General features: G+C 38.7%; 2 protein-coding genes across 2 annotated transcripts in view; one reads left to right on the top strand and one right to left on the bottom strand.

Annotated features, from left to right (window-relative positions):
* The window catches only part of LOC121381758 (laccase-4-like), a 49674-nt gene extending 45833 nt beyond the window's left edge, over positions 1–3841 (top strand). Inside the window, exons 10-12 of the mRNA XM_041511107.1 lie at positions 1201–1302; positions 1992–2139; positions 3509–3841. Coding sequence (XP_041367041.1) covers positions 1201–1302; positions 1992–2139; positions 3509–3777 — 519 coding nt within the window. The 3' untranslated portion in view covers positions 3778–3841. The remainder of the gene's footprint in view (positions 1–1200; positions 1303–1991; positions 2140–3508) is intronic.
* A 2682-nt stretch (positions 3842–6523) lies between these two features.
* LOC121381209 (serine/threonine-protein phosphatase 6 regulatory ankyrin repeat subunit A-like) lies at positions 6524–12121 on the bottom strand. The gene is made up of 2 exons (XM_041510408.1): positions 12047–12121; positions 6524–8663 (listed from the first exon to the last, which is right to left on the bottom strand). Exon 2 carries the CDS (start codon positions 8654–8656, stop codon positions 7136–7138), a length of 1521 nt encoding a protein of 506 aa, XP_041366342.1. The 5' UTR covers positions 8657–8663; positions 12047–12121; the 3' UTR covers positions 6524–7135.
* Positions 12122–13221: the final 1100 nt, after the last annotated feature.

Genomic DNA, 13221 nt, shown 5'->3' on the forward strand with positions numbered 1-13221 from the left:
GGTGGTAGTGATGATGATTATGATATAGTTATGATAGTGGTGGTAGTGATGATGATTATGATATAGTTATGATGGTGGTGGTAGTGATCATGATTACCTCCCCCTCCCCCCCAAGAAAACCCCTGTAACAACAACAAATCTGCCCCACCCCCAAATAAACAATAGCATACAAAACAAGCCCCATCACAATGCACGCACAACCAAAAACATAACCCAGACGAACACGCACATTTAAAAAAAAAGAGTTTTATCTATGTACATATTCCAGTGGCGTATTGTACGTTACACCAATGCAGAATATTTCTCACTGAAAAAAATATGAAAAATATTTTTCCTGTTACGAGTGCCTGCTGCGGTAATAAGATATGACATGACATAACATGACATGACATGACATGATGGTAGTGATGATGATTATGATATAGTTATGATGGTGGACACTGGTGGTAATGATGATGATTATGATATAGTTATGATAGTGGTGGTAGTGATGATGATTATGATATAGTTATGATAGTGGTGGTAGTGATGATGATTATGATATAGTTATGATAGTGGTGGTAGTGATGATGATTATGATACAGTTATGATAGTGGTGGTAGTGATGATGATTATGATATAGTTATGATAGTGGTAGTGATGATGATTATGATATAGTTATGATGGTGGTGGTAGTGATGATGATTATGATATAGTTATGATAGTGGTGGTAGTGATGATGATTATGATACAGTTATGATGGTGGTGGTAGTGATGATGATTATGATATAGTTATGATAGTGGTGGTAGTGATGATGATTATGATATAGTTATGATGGTGGTGGTAGTGATGATGATTATGATATAGTTATGATAGTGGTGGTAGTGATGATGATTAAGATATAGTTATGATGGTGGTGGTAGTGATGATGATTATGATATAGTTATGATAGTGGTGGTGGTGATTATCATCATCATCATCATATAGTTATGGTGGCGAGGATCATGATATTGTGATCATGGTGATGGTGATAATGATGATGATATAGTTATGATAGTGGTGGTGGTGATGATGATGATGATGATGGTGGTGATGATTATGATAGTGATCATGGTGGTGATAATGATGATATAGTGATGATAGTGGCGATAGTCATGATATAGTGATCATGGTGATGATGATGATGATGATGATGATGATGATAATGATATTATTTGTAGGTAGTAGAGCTGATCTTGTTCAACATTGGAACTTACTTCAAGGGTTCAGGCCATCCTATGCACATCCATGGTTTCAACTTTAGGGTTCTCGGTAAAGCAAAGGTAAATCACTTCATTTATTTTATCACTGTTTAAGAGTCGTACCAAACATACTCGAAACAAAAATTATGGATCTGACTGAAATTTAAAAACATTTAAATAAAGCCAAATTTTTTAAAAGTTTATTTAATAATTATTTTAATTGTATTTCAACCGTATTTCAGTTTTATTTTGGGAATGTTGGTCGTGTAGTACAGGGGAAATGGCAACATAAATTAGTATCCGTCCAGACAAACATGATTAACTTTTTGTGTGATGAGTTTGTTAATGTTTTACTTTCTTTTCATATTTATATATTCCATGCACAATAATGTCTTTGTACGGTATAATGAGTTGTTGGGGGGGGGGGGGGGGGGGGGGTTTTCTGGGGGTTTTTTTTCTTTAATCAGCTAATTTATATAGTAATTCGGTTGTGCTTTCGTCCAATCATTGGTTGTTTGTCAGGGCCGTAGCTAGAGGGGCCAGATTCCCCCCCCCCCAATTTAAAAAAATAATAATAATAATAATAATCTGGTAAAAATAATAGAAACTTAAACAGAAATCCTTTTGTTAAATGTTTGAGGAGTTTTAGGTATGCGCAGAATTAATCTCTCCCGTCACCCAAAAACAAAATCTAGCTACGGCCCTGTTTCTTGGTTGTTTGTTGTCTGTATGTTGCCTGTTTGGTAATTTGTGTGTGCTATTTGTGTTAGGTTAGTGAAATCCTCCCTAGAGATGTGGTGACAAAGATGGATGACGAGGGAAAATTACCTCGTAACTTGATTGACCCTCCAGTTAAAGACACCATTCACATTGCCGACGGTGGATACGCCATTATTAGGTTCAAGGCCGATAATCCAGGTAAACAAAATGTTTAATTCTATGTTGGCTGTTAGGCTTTTGTAAAGAAAACAAAAGCACTTTTTTGCTTAATGATACCCTAGTACTATTTACATTTTATCATGTCATGTCATGTCATATCTTATTACCGCAGCAGGCACTCGTAACGGGAAAAATATTTTTCATATTTTTTTCAGTGAGAAATATTCTGCATTGGTGTAACGTACAATACGCCACTCTTTTGTTTAATGTGCGTGTTTTTCTGGGTTATGTTTTTGGTTGTGCGTGCGTTGTGTGGGGGCTTGTTTTGTATGCTATTGTTTATTTGGGGTGGGGCTGATTTGTTGTTGTTACAGGGGTTTTCTTGGGGGAGATAAAATTGTGGGGGTTTTATTTTTTAAATATTAGGTTTTTAGTAAATTCCATAGTATGAAAAAAAATGCGTTCACCGTGGGACGCACTATAAACATGTTTCTATTATCTAACTATTACAACTGTGTTACTGTCACACACAATTCATTGAAATAGTAGGTGTGTTTGTGTGTGTAAATGAAATTATGATAATTAACGTGAGGCGATATTGCAGTTTTTTAAAAATATTCCTAAATTTCCATGCAAGAAAACCAAATCAATCAGGGTGGGCGACAGCTCGCTAGATTCATCTCCTATATTTAACACATGGCCAATTATAACAAAACGCAATTTCAGCGATTAAATTTTTACCTGTATCATTCTTTATTTTTGAAGCATAGGTGGGGACATCTATAATGCCAGTGGCTGGCAGGCATAAATCTCAGCTGAAGATTCACAAATAACTGTGGTCATCGGCCATTCTAGCTGTTAGCGGAACGCGCCAGAACTGGAGAGCAATTAGGGGACGTAACTCTGCCTAATTTGTCTCGCTAGTTTCTAATAGAGGCTATTGGACGATTTGACGCTTACAAACATTTACGTATATCAAAAATAAAAAGCTTTTAGAGAAAAACAAAAAAGCTGGGGTAATAAATACAATAACAAACTCGGTACCAGATATTATCAAATTTATGTCCCTTGTGAAATAATTTTCATTTGTCACTAACTAAAGCTCTATATACCATAGCATATTATATCATATCATATATCAGCATATCATATCATATCCTATCCTATCCTATCCTATCAATATCGTATCATATCATCAGGTCATATCATATATATATCATACCATATTATATCATACCATATCATATCATATTATACATATCATGTTATGTCTTGTCTCGTATCTCATCTTAATTATCTTAATTAATTAATCAGTTAATTATTTAATTATTTATTTATTTATTTATTTATTTATTTATTTATTTATTTATAAATTAACTATTCATTTATGTTTTACTTATTTTCTTAGGGTTATGGCTTTATCACTGCCAAACTGACGGTCACGTGATGACGGTTAGTGATAAAGGTGGGGGATTACTCGGACTTCCCTCCAGTACCGGACCCGTTTCCACGGTGTGGAGGTTATGGCTTCAGCAACGCCAGGAAAAGATGCGATCCCCAGAAACCTACGAACGGAATGCAGCCCACGTCTGCTCCGGGAACAATGTTATCAATAGCAGTTTTCTCCCTTTGTTTGCTTCTTATTTGTTGATCTTACTTTTTTTCCAAAACCGGTGAAAATTGTTTATATTGTTTCTGTAAGGAGTAATAACATGTATTCCTATAAAAACTAACAAAAATAGACATTATCATTCCTCCTTTTTTATTTTTTTGTGTGTGTTAAATGTTAATTTTCATAGTTGTGTATAGTACATTTACAAAATTTATACATGACAAAAATGATTCGAACTATAATTTGGTGGTTAATGGGGAAAATACAAGAACATCAGCTTCTTAATGCGTCTTTTATGCCAATGTTTGCTTTAAAACACGGATTTCGAAAAGATGTACTAATGTTTGTATTTTCCATTACTAAACGACGTTATAGTAACCAGAAAGAAAGAAATGTTTTATTTAACAACGCACTCAACACATTTTATTTACGGTTATGTGTCGTCAGACATATGGTTAAGGACCACACAGATATTGCGAGAGGAAACCCGCTGTCGCCACTTCATGGGCTACTCTTTTCGATTAGCAGCAAGGGGTCTTTTATATGCACCATCCTATAGACAGGATAGCACATACCACGGCCTTTGATGTACCAGTCATGGTGCACTGGCTGGAGCGAGAAATAGCCCAATGGGCCCACTGAGAGGGATCGATCTCAAACCGACCGCGCATCAAGCGAGCGCTTTACCACTGGGCTACGTCTCGCCCCATAGTAACCAGAGACATGATTATTTTACTCACTCAGTGGTGGATCTAAGAGGGCTCCAAGGCCCGCTTCCAACCACCACCACCCCCACACACCAACTCCGACGCCAAATTTACGACAGTTATATTTTTATTTTTATTTTTTTCATTTGTTACGTTGGAGCATCCGATGAATTCTTTTCGGAAACATTTGTCCCCACATGTCATTGCCCCCAACCCCACCCCCATATATATTTTCTGGATCCGCCACTATCACTACATGAATTTGCTTTTGTATAAATTATTATATCCAAGAGATCGCCATGTTTAATGTTCTTAGATTTGGTTAGTATATTAATGTTCTCGTGTTTTGTTTCGAGTTTTATTCTTAGTTTGTCTATATATTTTCATGAATTCTTGTACAATCAGGGTTTCTCCCTGAGGGTACGAAGAGTAAAATTACATACCCTAAAATCTTGGAATTTAATGGATGCATATTTATAATTTTGAGACAGATTATAGTAATTGAACTGCTGTTTAAAATTTACCAAAGCACATGAAATGCAGCGTCCAATTTTAAACATTTCAAACACATACCTACCTAGAAGGGTCACTTATGGTCTATTTTGTTTTTATTACGTACCCTCAAACATAGTTTCTTACAGAAAGCCTGGCAATATATAATCAATGTTGTCCAGTAACATTTGTATACATTCTGTACGTATCTATGCCAGAAATAAAAAAAATAAAGTACTTTTAAAATGGCTTTTGTGAACTCATAACATATTTGGCGAAACCCACTCCCATTAACATATACACCATTGGCGTAGTCGTGCGTCAGAAAAGTTGGGGGGGGGGGGGTGAAAACGAAAATCTGACAAAATTATAGTCCGTACATTTTACTTTTATGTAAAAACTTCCTTTTTTTCTTTTTTTTCTTTTTTTTTAATATATGTTATTAAGCTTACAGTATTTTTACTATCGATGTAAATGTAGCCTATATTTTGGAATTTGGTGACAAAACGAACTTCCACATACTCGTCGGTAGTGGCTAAATGTACAGTAACCGTATCATAGTGGTTACATATATACAGTAACCTTATCATGGAGAAATCGTTTATTATCCTGTCATCGTGTAGCTATTACCATTGGTAGACCTATCCCTATTGACGTCACACCATTGTCGCGCTGCTAGTTAGCGGTTCCCTTTATAAGCTTTTGCAAAACCTGCGGGTGTACTCACTAATATCAAAACCTATACGTAGCTCCTGACTTTATCTTTCGATCGACCGTTCAAAAATGCGCCAAATTTCCTTCATTCAAAACGCGCACCTATTCTCTTTGGCTAAATTCCGACCGCTCCTTCCAAATTCAAAAACCCATAGCACCCATACACCCACCCCACCTGCTACCGGCCCCGGCCGGACTGCTGGTGCTCCCTTGCACCTTCTAGTGCAGGTGGTCCTTCCTTCCACCACCCCCATCTTTTCTGTCCTGGACGGAGGAGCAGGCCAAGACCGGCACCTGTGCCCAGGACAGGCGTGCGCTACAACAGCTTGCTCTGAATGTGCACGTTAAACCCTCTGACCTGACCTGACCTGACCTGAGAGCATTTCCAGAGAAACCCGCCGCCGTCACGCAGGTCTTCTGTCGGCAACAGGAAGCGTTTAATATTCAGTATATTCACACAGGATACAGTAATCCACTTTTAATGAGACAGTAGTGCAGCACACATAATGGAGAGAGAAATAACCCAGCAGGTCAAGTACATAATAGAAAGTGACATGGGTGGAAGGGGGAAATGGATGCTACTTGATCGTCTGGCAACAATTATTAAAGAGGAAAACAGCATTAACCATTTCAATATTACAGTCATCCCATACATAAGTTAAAACAGTATAGCAGCTGCACAAAATGCTGATGATTAATATTTTACTGGTACAAAATGTTTTAAGCGCTACATTTCGTATAGTAACTTTTATTTCAGATTCATGCTAAATCAAGGGGGGAGCACTACGATTGAGAAAATGGTTTCTGCGTAGTAAACACGGTTGTGTCCCTTAGTATATTAGTACCAACTACAATTAAAAAGGTTCAGCAAGTTTCTTAAAAACACACAAACCACTGGTAAGGACGGGTACATTTATTCAGTTTATACACATAACATAACAAGATATCGAACCATCAACAGAAACACGAACATAATAAGCTACATCAAAACAGCCCTGAAATAATAAAAAATATTTGTTAAATCTAATAGAGTGAAAGAGTGGCACATTTATTAGCACATTAAATTTTATTAGCAATATTGGCGGTATTAACTGCTCTATTATAAAGTGCATTTCGAACCTTGACGCAAATCGGATGTTATATGATATTATAGAGTGCTACCTCAACAGAAGTTAACGAGCATTGTTAATAGAAAGAGCATATAGTTCGTCCCATCATCCTACAGAAATGTTTTTCCTTTTTAAATAATTTCAGTTTGGTTTGACGTAAGAAAAAAAGTAAAAGTGTTTTGGAAATAATTGTTTAAAAATACTATTTTTGTGTGCAGTTTAGAAAACAATCGGCACAGAAATAAATAACTTGTAGTAAATTCCATAGTATGAAAAAAAGGCGTTCCCTGTGGGACAATATATTTATTTCCATTAGCACTGTATTAGTTACTTGCCATCGGAAGCACTTTAAACCACCACTATTACAATTAGTGCATAAACATGGATAGATATCATGGACACTAAGTATCAAATGACTGTGGTATCAGTGTCTTTCGTTTTGATGGATCGCTGTTGGAAGCACCTATTAATTCGTTGAGACAAAGAAAGTATCGGACGCTTTCGGGTAGCATGTCGAGTGTTTGCACATTTTCGTCAATCCGGGGAGATAAACAACTTCTGAGCGTAAGACGGCAAAGGTGGGATAATTTTGGTGGATTTTGTGTAAGACTCTTCAGAAAGCTGATTACTTTTGCCCTAAATCCTTTCCTTCCGGGTAGCTTGCCGACACACGCTACAAGAGCGTCACACAAACTGTTGTCCACACGCATTCCACCAGCAACCAGCAGCTTCATCATGGCAATGTACTGGTTACACCAGTCGAGATGCCACGACCAACTGGAACCGGTGAGACATCCTAAGAGGTTCAGATCTGCACCCCATCCCATCAGGATACGAACCTTTTCCAACTGGAAATCCCTACAGGCATACTCCAGGGGTCGCAGACCGAATGGACACAATCGGTTGACGTCTGCTCCCCACGTCAGAAGCGTGAGCACACGGTCTGCAGATACTGACGTACGTTTGCAGGCGGCATGAAGAGCGCTTTTCCCTACAAACGCTGGATCTATTAGGGCGCCGTGTCTGTGTAAAGTCTCCATTACCGAACGTGATCCTTCTATCGTCGCAGTCATCATGTAGTAGTCCTGCTGTACATCTGCGCCTGCGTCAAGCAGAATTTGCACCGCTTCCTGTCCTATGAACGGATTCAGAATGGCTTCGTACAGTGGCCGTTGACCAAGCATACCCATGGCATTGACATCACTGCCAGCTGCCAAGAGGATCTGAATAACTTGTGGATCTTTGGAGATGGCACACGCAATGGTCAGGGCAGTTTTCCCCTGGAAGTCGCTCACACCGTCCACCTGTGCACCGTGCTCCAGTAGATATCCTACAATGGCTTTACCCTGCGATTCGGCGGCAGCATGAAGTGCCGTCAGTCCACTGGCATCCTTTGCATTTACAGATGCTCCTGAATCAACAAGTTGTCTAACGATATTCAAATCGATTCTTCTAGTGCTGCAAGCAACGATGAGTGGTAACTGAAGACAACGAAAACCTATGACTATGTTTCTAGGACATGAACAACAAGAGTTTGCTACGGGATTACCACTGTCACTAATAGGCCTTCTTTGTGGGATATAGGAGTTACCTGTATTAACTGGTGGTGTATGCCTATTCTCATTTACATTAACAAGTTGTATTGCTTGCCAATAGTTGTTGTCACAACCTCGTTCTGGGTGCATACCGCAAGTCTTATAAACAGGTGGAAGAACGTGTAGGTTGCAGGGTTGGTAGTTTGGCTTTGCACCATACTGTAACAGAAGTTCCACGATATCTTTGCGGTTCATTGCACATGCCCTGCATAAACAGACAGTGCCAATACATGACGTGCATCCACTGTCCTCTCCCTTTAAAACATTCCGAATCTCGTCCAGTGTCCCTCTTTCGACAGCTCTTAATAGTTGTTTTTCATCAAACATTTTTCACCTAAAACAAAACAGAACAAAAGTTCACAAATATTAATAGTTGATTCATAAATGGTGAATCAAAACATAGTTCTCCACAGCAAAAGCATTAAATATGTTTTCACAACAGCAACATCGGTGACAGTGGTGAAATATAACAATGGTAATCCGGCCCAAATTACAAGCAATAAATACGTATTGACATAATCATATCGTCCCTCATAATGACAAAACCATAATAAAAGTTCTTGATTGTTAATATAGATCTATGATATTGTAGATACTGATAAATTCTATTAACAATCAGCGTTTGAAAGAAACTGTCACCTTATGTATATAGAAATAGTATACCTTTTTCTTTCTGTTTAATTAGAGTGAAATATATACTTTTTCCCCCAAGGTAAAAATTTTTTTACTTCCATATTTAAATTAGTTTATGTTAGGAACCACAAAGATTGGAAGCACCACACAGATGGTTTTAGCAAGGGCAGATACCAACCCCCCCCCCCCCCCCCCCACCCCACCAATCATTGCACTGTAGTGATATTGGTGATTGATATACATGTACATGACATTAGAAATTCACATTGAAAAGCCAAGCTTTCAATGTTCAATGTATGGACGATAATATTATACATAATAAGGGTGGATCCAAGACATATGTTAGGGGAATGATCCAATCTAATTAAAATTAGCTCCACTGGTTAATTACTATTACCTGTGGATCTAACAGCGCCCCGTTGGAGCTCATGTCCAGTTGACCTTTCATTCGATCAATCAAAACCTTACTTGCAAAATCATGCCAGTGATTTGAAAAGAATTCGAAAACATTCGGGATTATGCCGAGGGTATATGAAATGATTCGGGCGAATTACGAAGTATGCCGGAAACTAATTTCAATATAAAATTTTAATATAAAATTCGTTTCAAGATGAAAACAAAAACGTGATGGTATAGCCATAAAATCTGTTTATACTAGTATACAATCCAGAGTTTATTACTGCACGTTTCCCCCTGTTTTTTAATGTTGAAATAGACCAACAAGTTCGCCTATTGCATAAATAGTCTCGCCCGATATTTTTAGAATTTGTATGCTCCCGAATAACGCTATAAAAGGCGAAGTGTAATTGGTCGATATTTAAATTGTTATTTATATTTGAAATGTCACATGGACATGGGGAGTCCACACAATTCTGTTAGATCTATTGGTGGATCAGTAGAGCAAATTTTAATCAGATTGGGGGATGATCCAAAAGCAAACGGGCACAGAGACCATTTCCTAAAAGGGACACCGTAATAAAGGTTTGGAATTTGCAAGTAGTAGCCTAGTGATAAAGAACAGTACCGGTATACTATTTTTTAGGATATGATAGGATACCATATTAACGTGCCTATATCCAATTAAGGCTGAGGCATGTCTCTCTCGGGCTCAACCTCTGATATCCAATTAAGGCTGAGGCATGTCTCTCTCTCGGGCTCAACCTCTGATTTCCAATTAAGGCTGAGGCATGTGTCTCTCGGGCTCAACCTCTGATTTCCAATTAAGGCTGAGGCATGTCTCTCTCGGGCTCAACCTCTGATATCCAATTACGGCTGAGGCATGTCTCTCTCTCGGGTTCAACCTCTGATATCCAATTAAAGTTGAGGCATGTCTCTCTCGGGCTCAACCTCTGATATCCAATTAAGGCTGAGGCATGTCTCTCTCGGGCTCAACCTCTGATATCCAATTAAGGCTGAGGCATGTCTCTCTCTCGGGCTCAACCTCTGATTTCCAATTAAGGCTGAGGCATGTCTCTCTCGGGCTCAACCTCTGATATCCAATTAAGGTTGAGGCATGTCTCTCTCGGGCTCAACCTCTGATATCCAATTAAGGCTGAGGCATGTCTCTCTCGGGCTCAACCTCTGATATCCAATTAAGGCTGAGGCATGTCTCTCTCGGGCTCAACCTCTGATTTAGCCAGTGACTGTGTCCGAGACAGAAGGGGGGGGGGGGGGTGAGTTGGAGAATTTGGAACAGCAATTTGTGAAAACGTTAATAGACTTAAAACAAACAAAAAAAAAGAGTTTAAAAAACATAAATAAAAACGAATTGACTGCTAGGCCGAATATTTATACAATATGGAGCAGTTTAGAAGGACAATCCAAAACTAAATAAGATAAAGAAGAGAGGATCAGACTATTTAAAAATATAGGAAAAAAAGGTAATTTTGACATAATATTTTTAACGAAGGTCTAAAAGTTTAAAGTCCGATCTATATGACTTTTGTTTTTAAATAATTAATAATGAATGAATGATTGTGAACAATTTGTAAAAAAGAAAAGAAAAAAAAAGAAAAAGAAACTTGATTTTTCTTAAGGGGGGGGGGGGGGGGTAGGTCCCCCTGGTCCTTCTCCCCAGGGATCTGCTATTGTATAACAAGTCCATCAGTCATTCGTTAATGCTATAAATTGGCATTGTGGAGTCTTCGACATTCTGTCACATGGAATTAAGTGTTTCTTATTTTAGACCACGTTCGTGTATTCCTGTTACTGACACCAATAACGTTCGTTGTGTGGTAGCTACGCTACCTTGTGCTTAAAACAGCGAAGATGCACGTTTCAATTAAGAAGCGGGGTTGGGTTGTTGTTTTGTTTTGGGGTGGTGGTTGTTTTTTGTCGTCGTCTTGTTTGTTTTTGTGTAGGGTTATGGGTTGTTGAGTGGGGTTTTGTTGTTTCTTGGGGGTTTTGTTTGGGGGGGGGGTTGGGGGGTGAGGTGTTATTGTAATTAAATATTACATATTTAGAATAAAACAAACATATCCCTCACGTACAGGTTAGCAGTACGTTTTTTATATGCATTTTCCAACAACAAAAATTAAAAACCAAAACAATGTACCTGTAGTACATACAACAGCTAATGCTATACCGGTTGTAGAACACTGATTTGAACGAGGGGGGCGGGACGTAGCCCAGTGGTAAAGCGCTCGCTCGATGCACGGTGGGATTATTCCCCGTGTCAAACTGTTTAACCTATTTGATTTTATAAAATCATACATACATACATAGTGTGGGTTGCCCCCCCCCCTACACACACACACACTCCACTAACGCCCACCACCCTCTCTTCCCAATATGGGTTGCCGACTTTTATTGCAATATAAAATAAACCCAAACGTTTGTGAAGTTCTAAACGATTTACGACACCCCAACAAGGCCCCTGCAATACTACGACGAATACATCAACAGCGAATATTCGTGAACCACGGGCACCTGTCTACTGCTATAATGTAGTGCGTTGATCAGTTACAGGTCATAGTCTACTGCAGGCTATCGTGAGCACAGCGTCAAATGCCAGTGTCGAAAACACAAAATTACAGGTCCTATGATTTTATGAATAACGTGAAATATTTGTAATTTATCACAAACCTTTAAAACTGGAAGGATGTTGGTTTCACTTGTGAAAAAAAGAAGAAAAACATTTCCACTGACGCTAGATGCCGCATCAGTCGACTTTGTAATACATGAGGCTCATTATAGGTTATGACAATGGATGTCATCATAAAATAAGAATGTGTCTTTTACCCACCAGTTTTAAAATATTTAAAACCTTGGTAGTGTCTCAAAATGCATCTTGACACAAACCTCTAAGCATTCAAATTCGTTTTGTCACATTGTGCAATCGAAAACCACATTTCTATATTATGCACTTCGAAGCCGCGTACTTGAAAATGTATGTCAGGTGATACGCCCAATGAGACTCATCATACACATTTATTTACTGTTTGACTCACTTTTGTTTTAGAAAGAAATGTTTTATTTAACGACGCACTCAACACATTTTATTTTACGGTTATATGGCGTTAGACATATGGTTAAGGACCACACAGATTTTGAGAGGAAACCCGCTGTCGCCACTATATGGGCTACTCTTCCGATTAGCAGCAACGGATCTTTTATTTGCGCTTCCCACAGGCAGGATAGCACAAACCATGGCCTTTGTTGAACCAGTTATGGATCACTGGTCGGTGCAAGTGGTTTACACCTACTCATTGAGCCTTGCGGAGCACTCACTCAGGGTTTGGAGTCGGTATCTGGATTAAAAATCCCATGCCTCGACTGGGATCCGAACCCAGTACCTACCAGCCTGTAGACCGATGGCCTAACCACGACGCCACCGAGGCCGGTCACTTTTGTTTTAGTCTGCAACATTTGATGCAACATCCACGACCCATTAGAGAGTCGTGACCACCACCCCGAATATTAGCAGCATTGTTTAAAACTGCACTGGTAACATTTGCTAATGATAAACATCTAGTTAAACAAGACGTAAAAGAATACACATATAGGGCCGACTTTACGAAGTCTGTCTTTGTTAATAAAGGCAAGTGCAAGCATTATAAAAGTTTGTTTTTGTTTAACGACACCACTAGAGCACATTGATGAATTAAACTTCGGCTATTGGATGTCACTCGTAGTCAAGGGAAACTCGCTACGTTTTTTCATTAGTAGCAAGGGATGTTTTATATGCACTTTCACGCAGATAGGTAAGCACGTACCACGGCCTTTGACCAGTTGTGGTGCTGGTTGGAACGAGAGAGAAA

Source organism: Gigantopelta aegis, chromosome 9, assembly GCF_016097555.1.
Source record: "Gigantopelta aegis isolate Gae_Host chromosome 9, Gae_host_genome, whole genome shotgun sequence".
NCBI lineage: Eukaryota > Metazoa > Mollusca > Gastropoda > Neomphalida > Peltospiridae > Gigantopelta > Gigantopelta aegis.

Bases quoted from the DNA above. Each gene is read 5' to 3' on its own strand.
- LOC121381209 (XM_041510408.1), bottom strand. From the start codon at position 8,656: ATGTTTGATGAAAAACAACTATTAAGAGCTGTCGAAAGAGGGACACTG.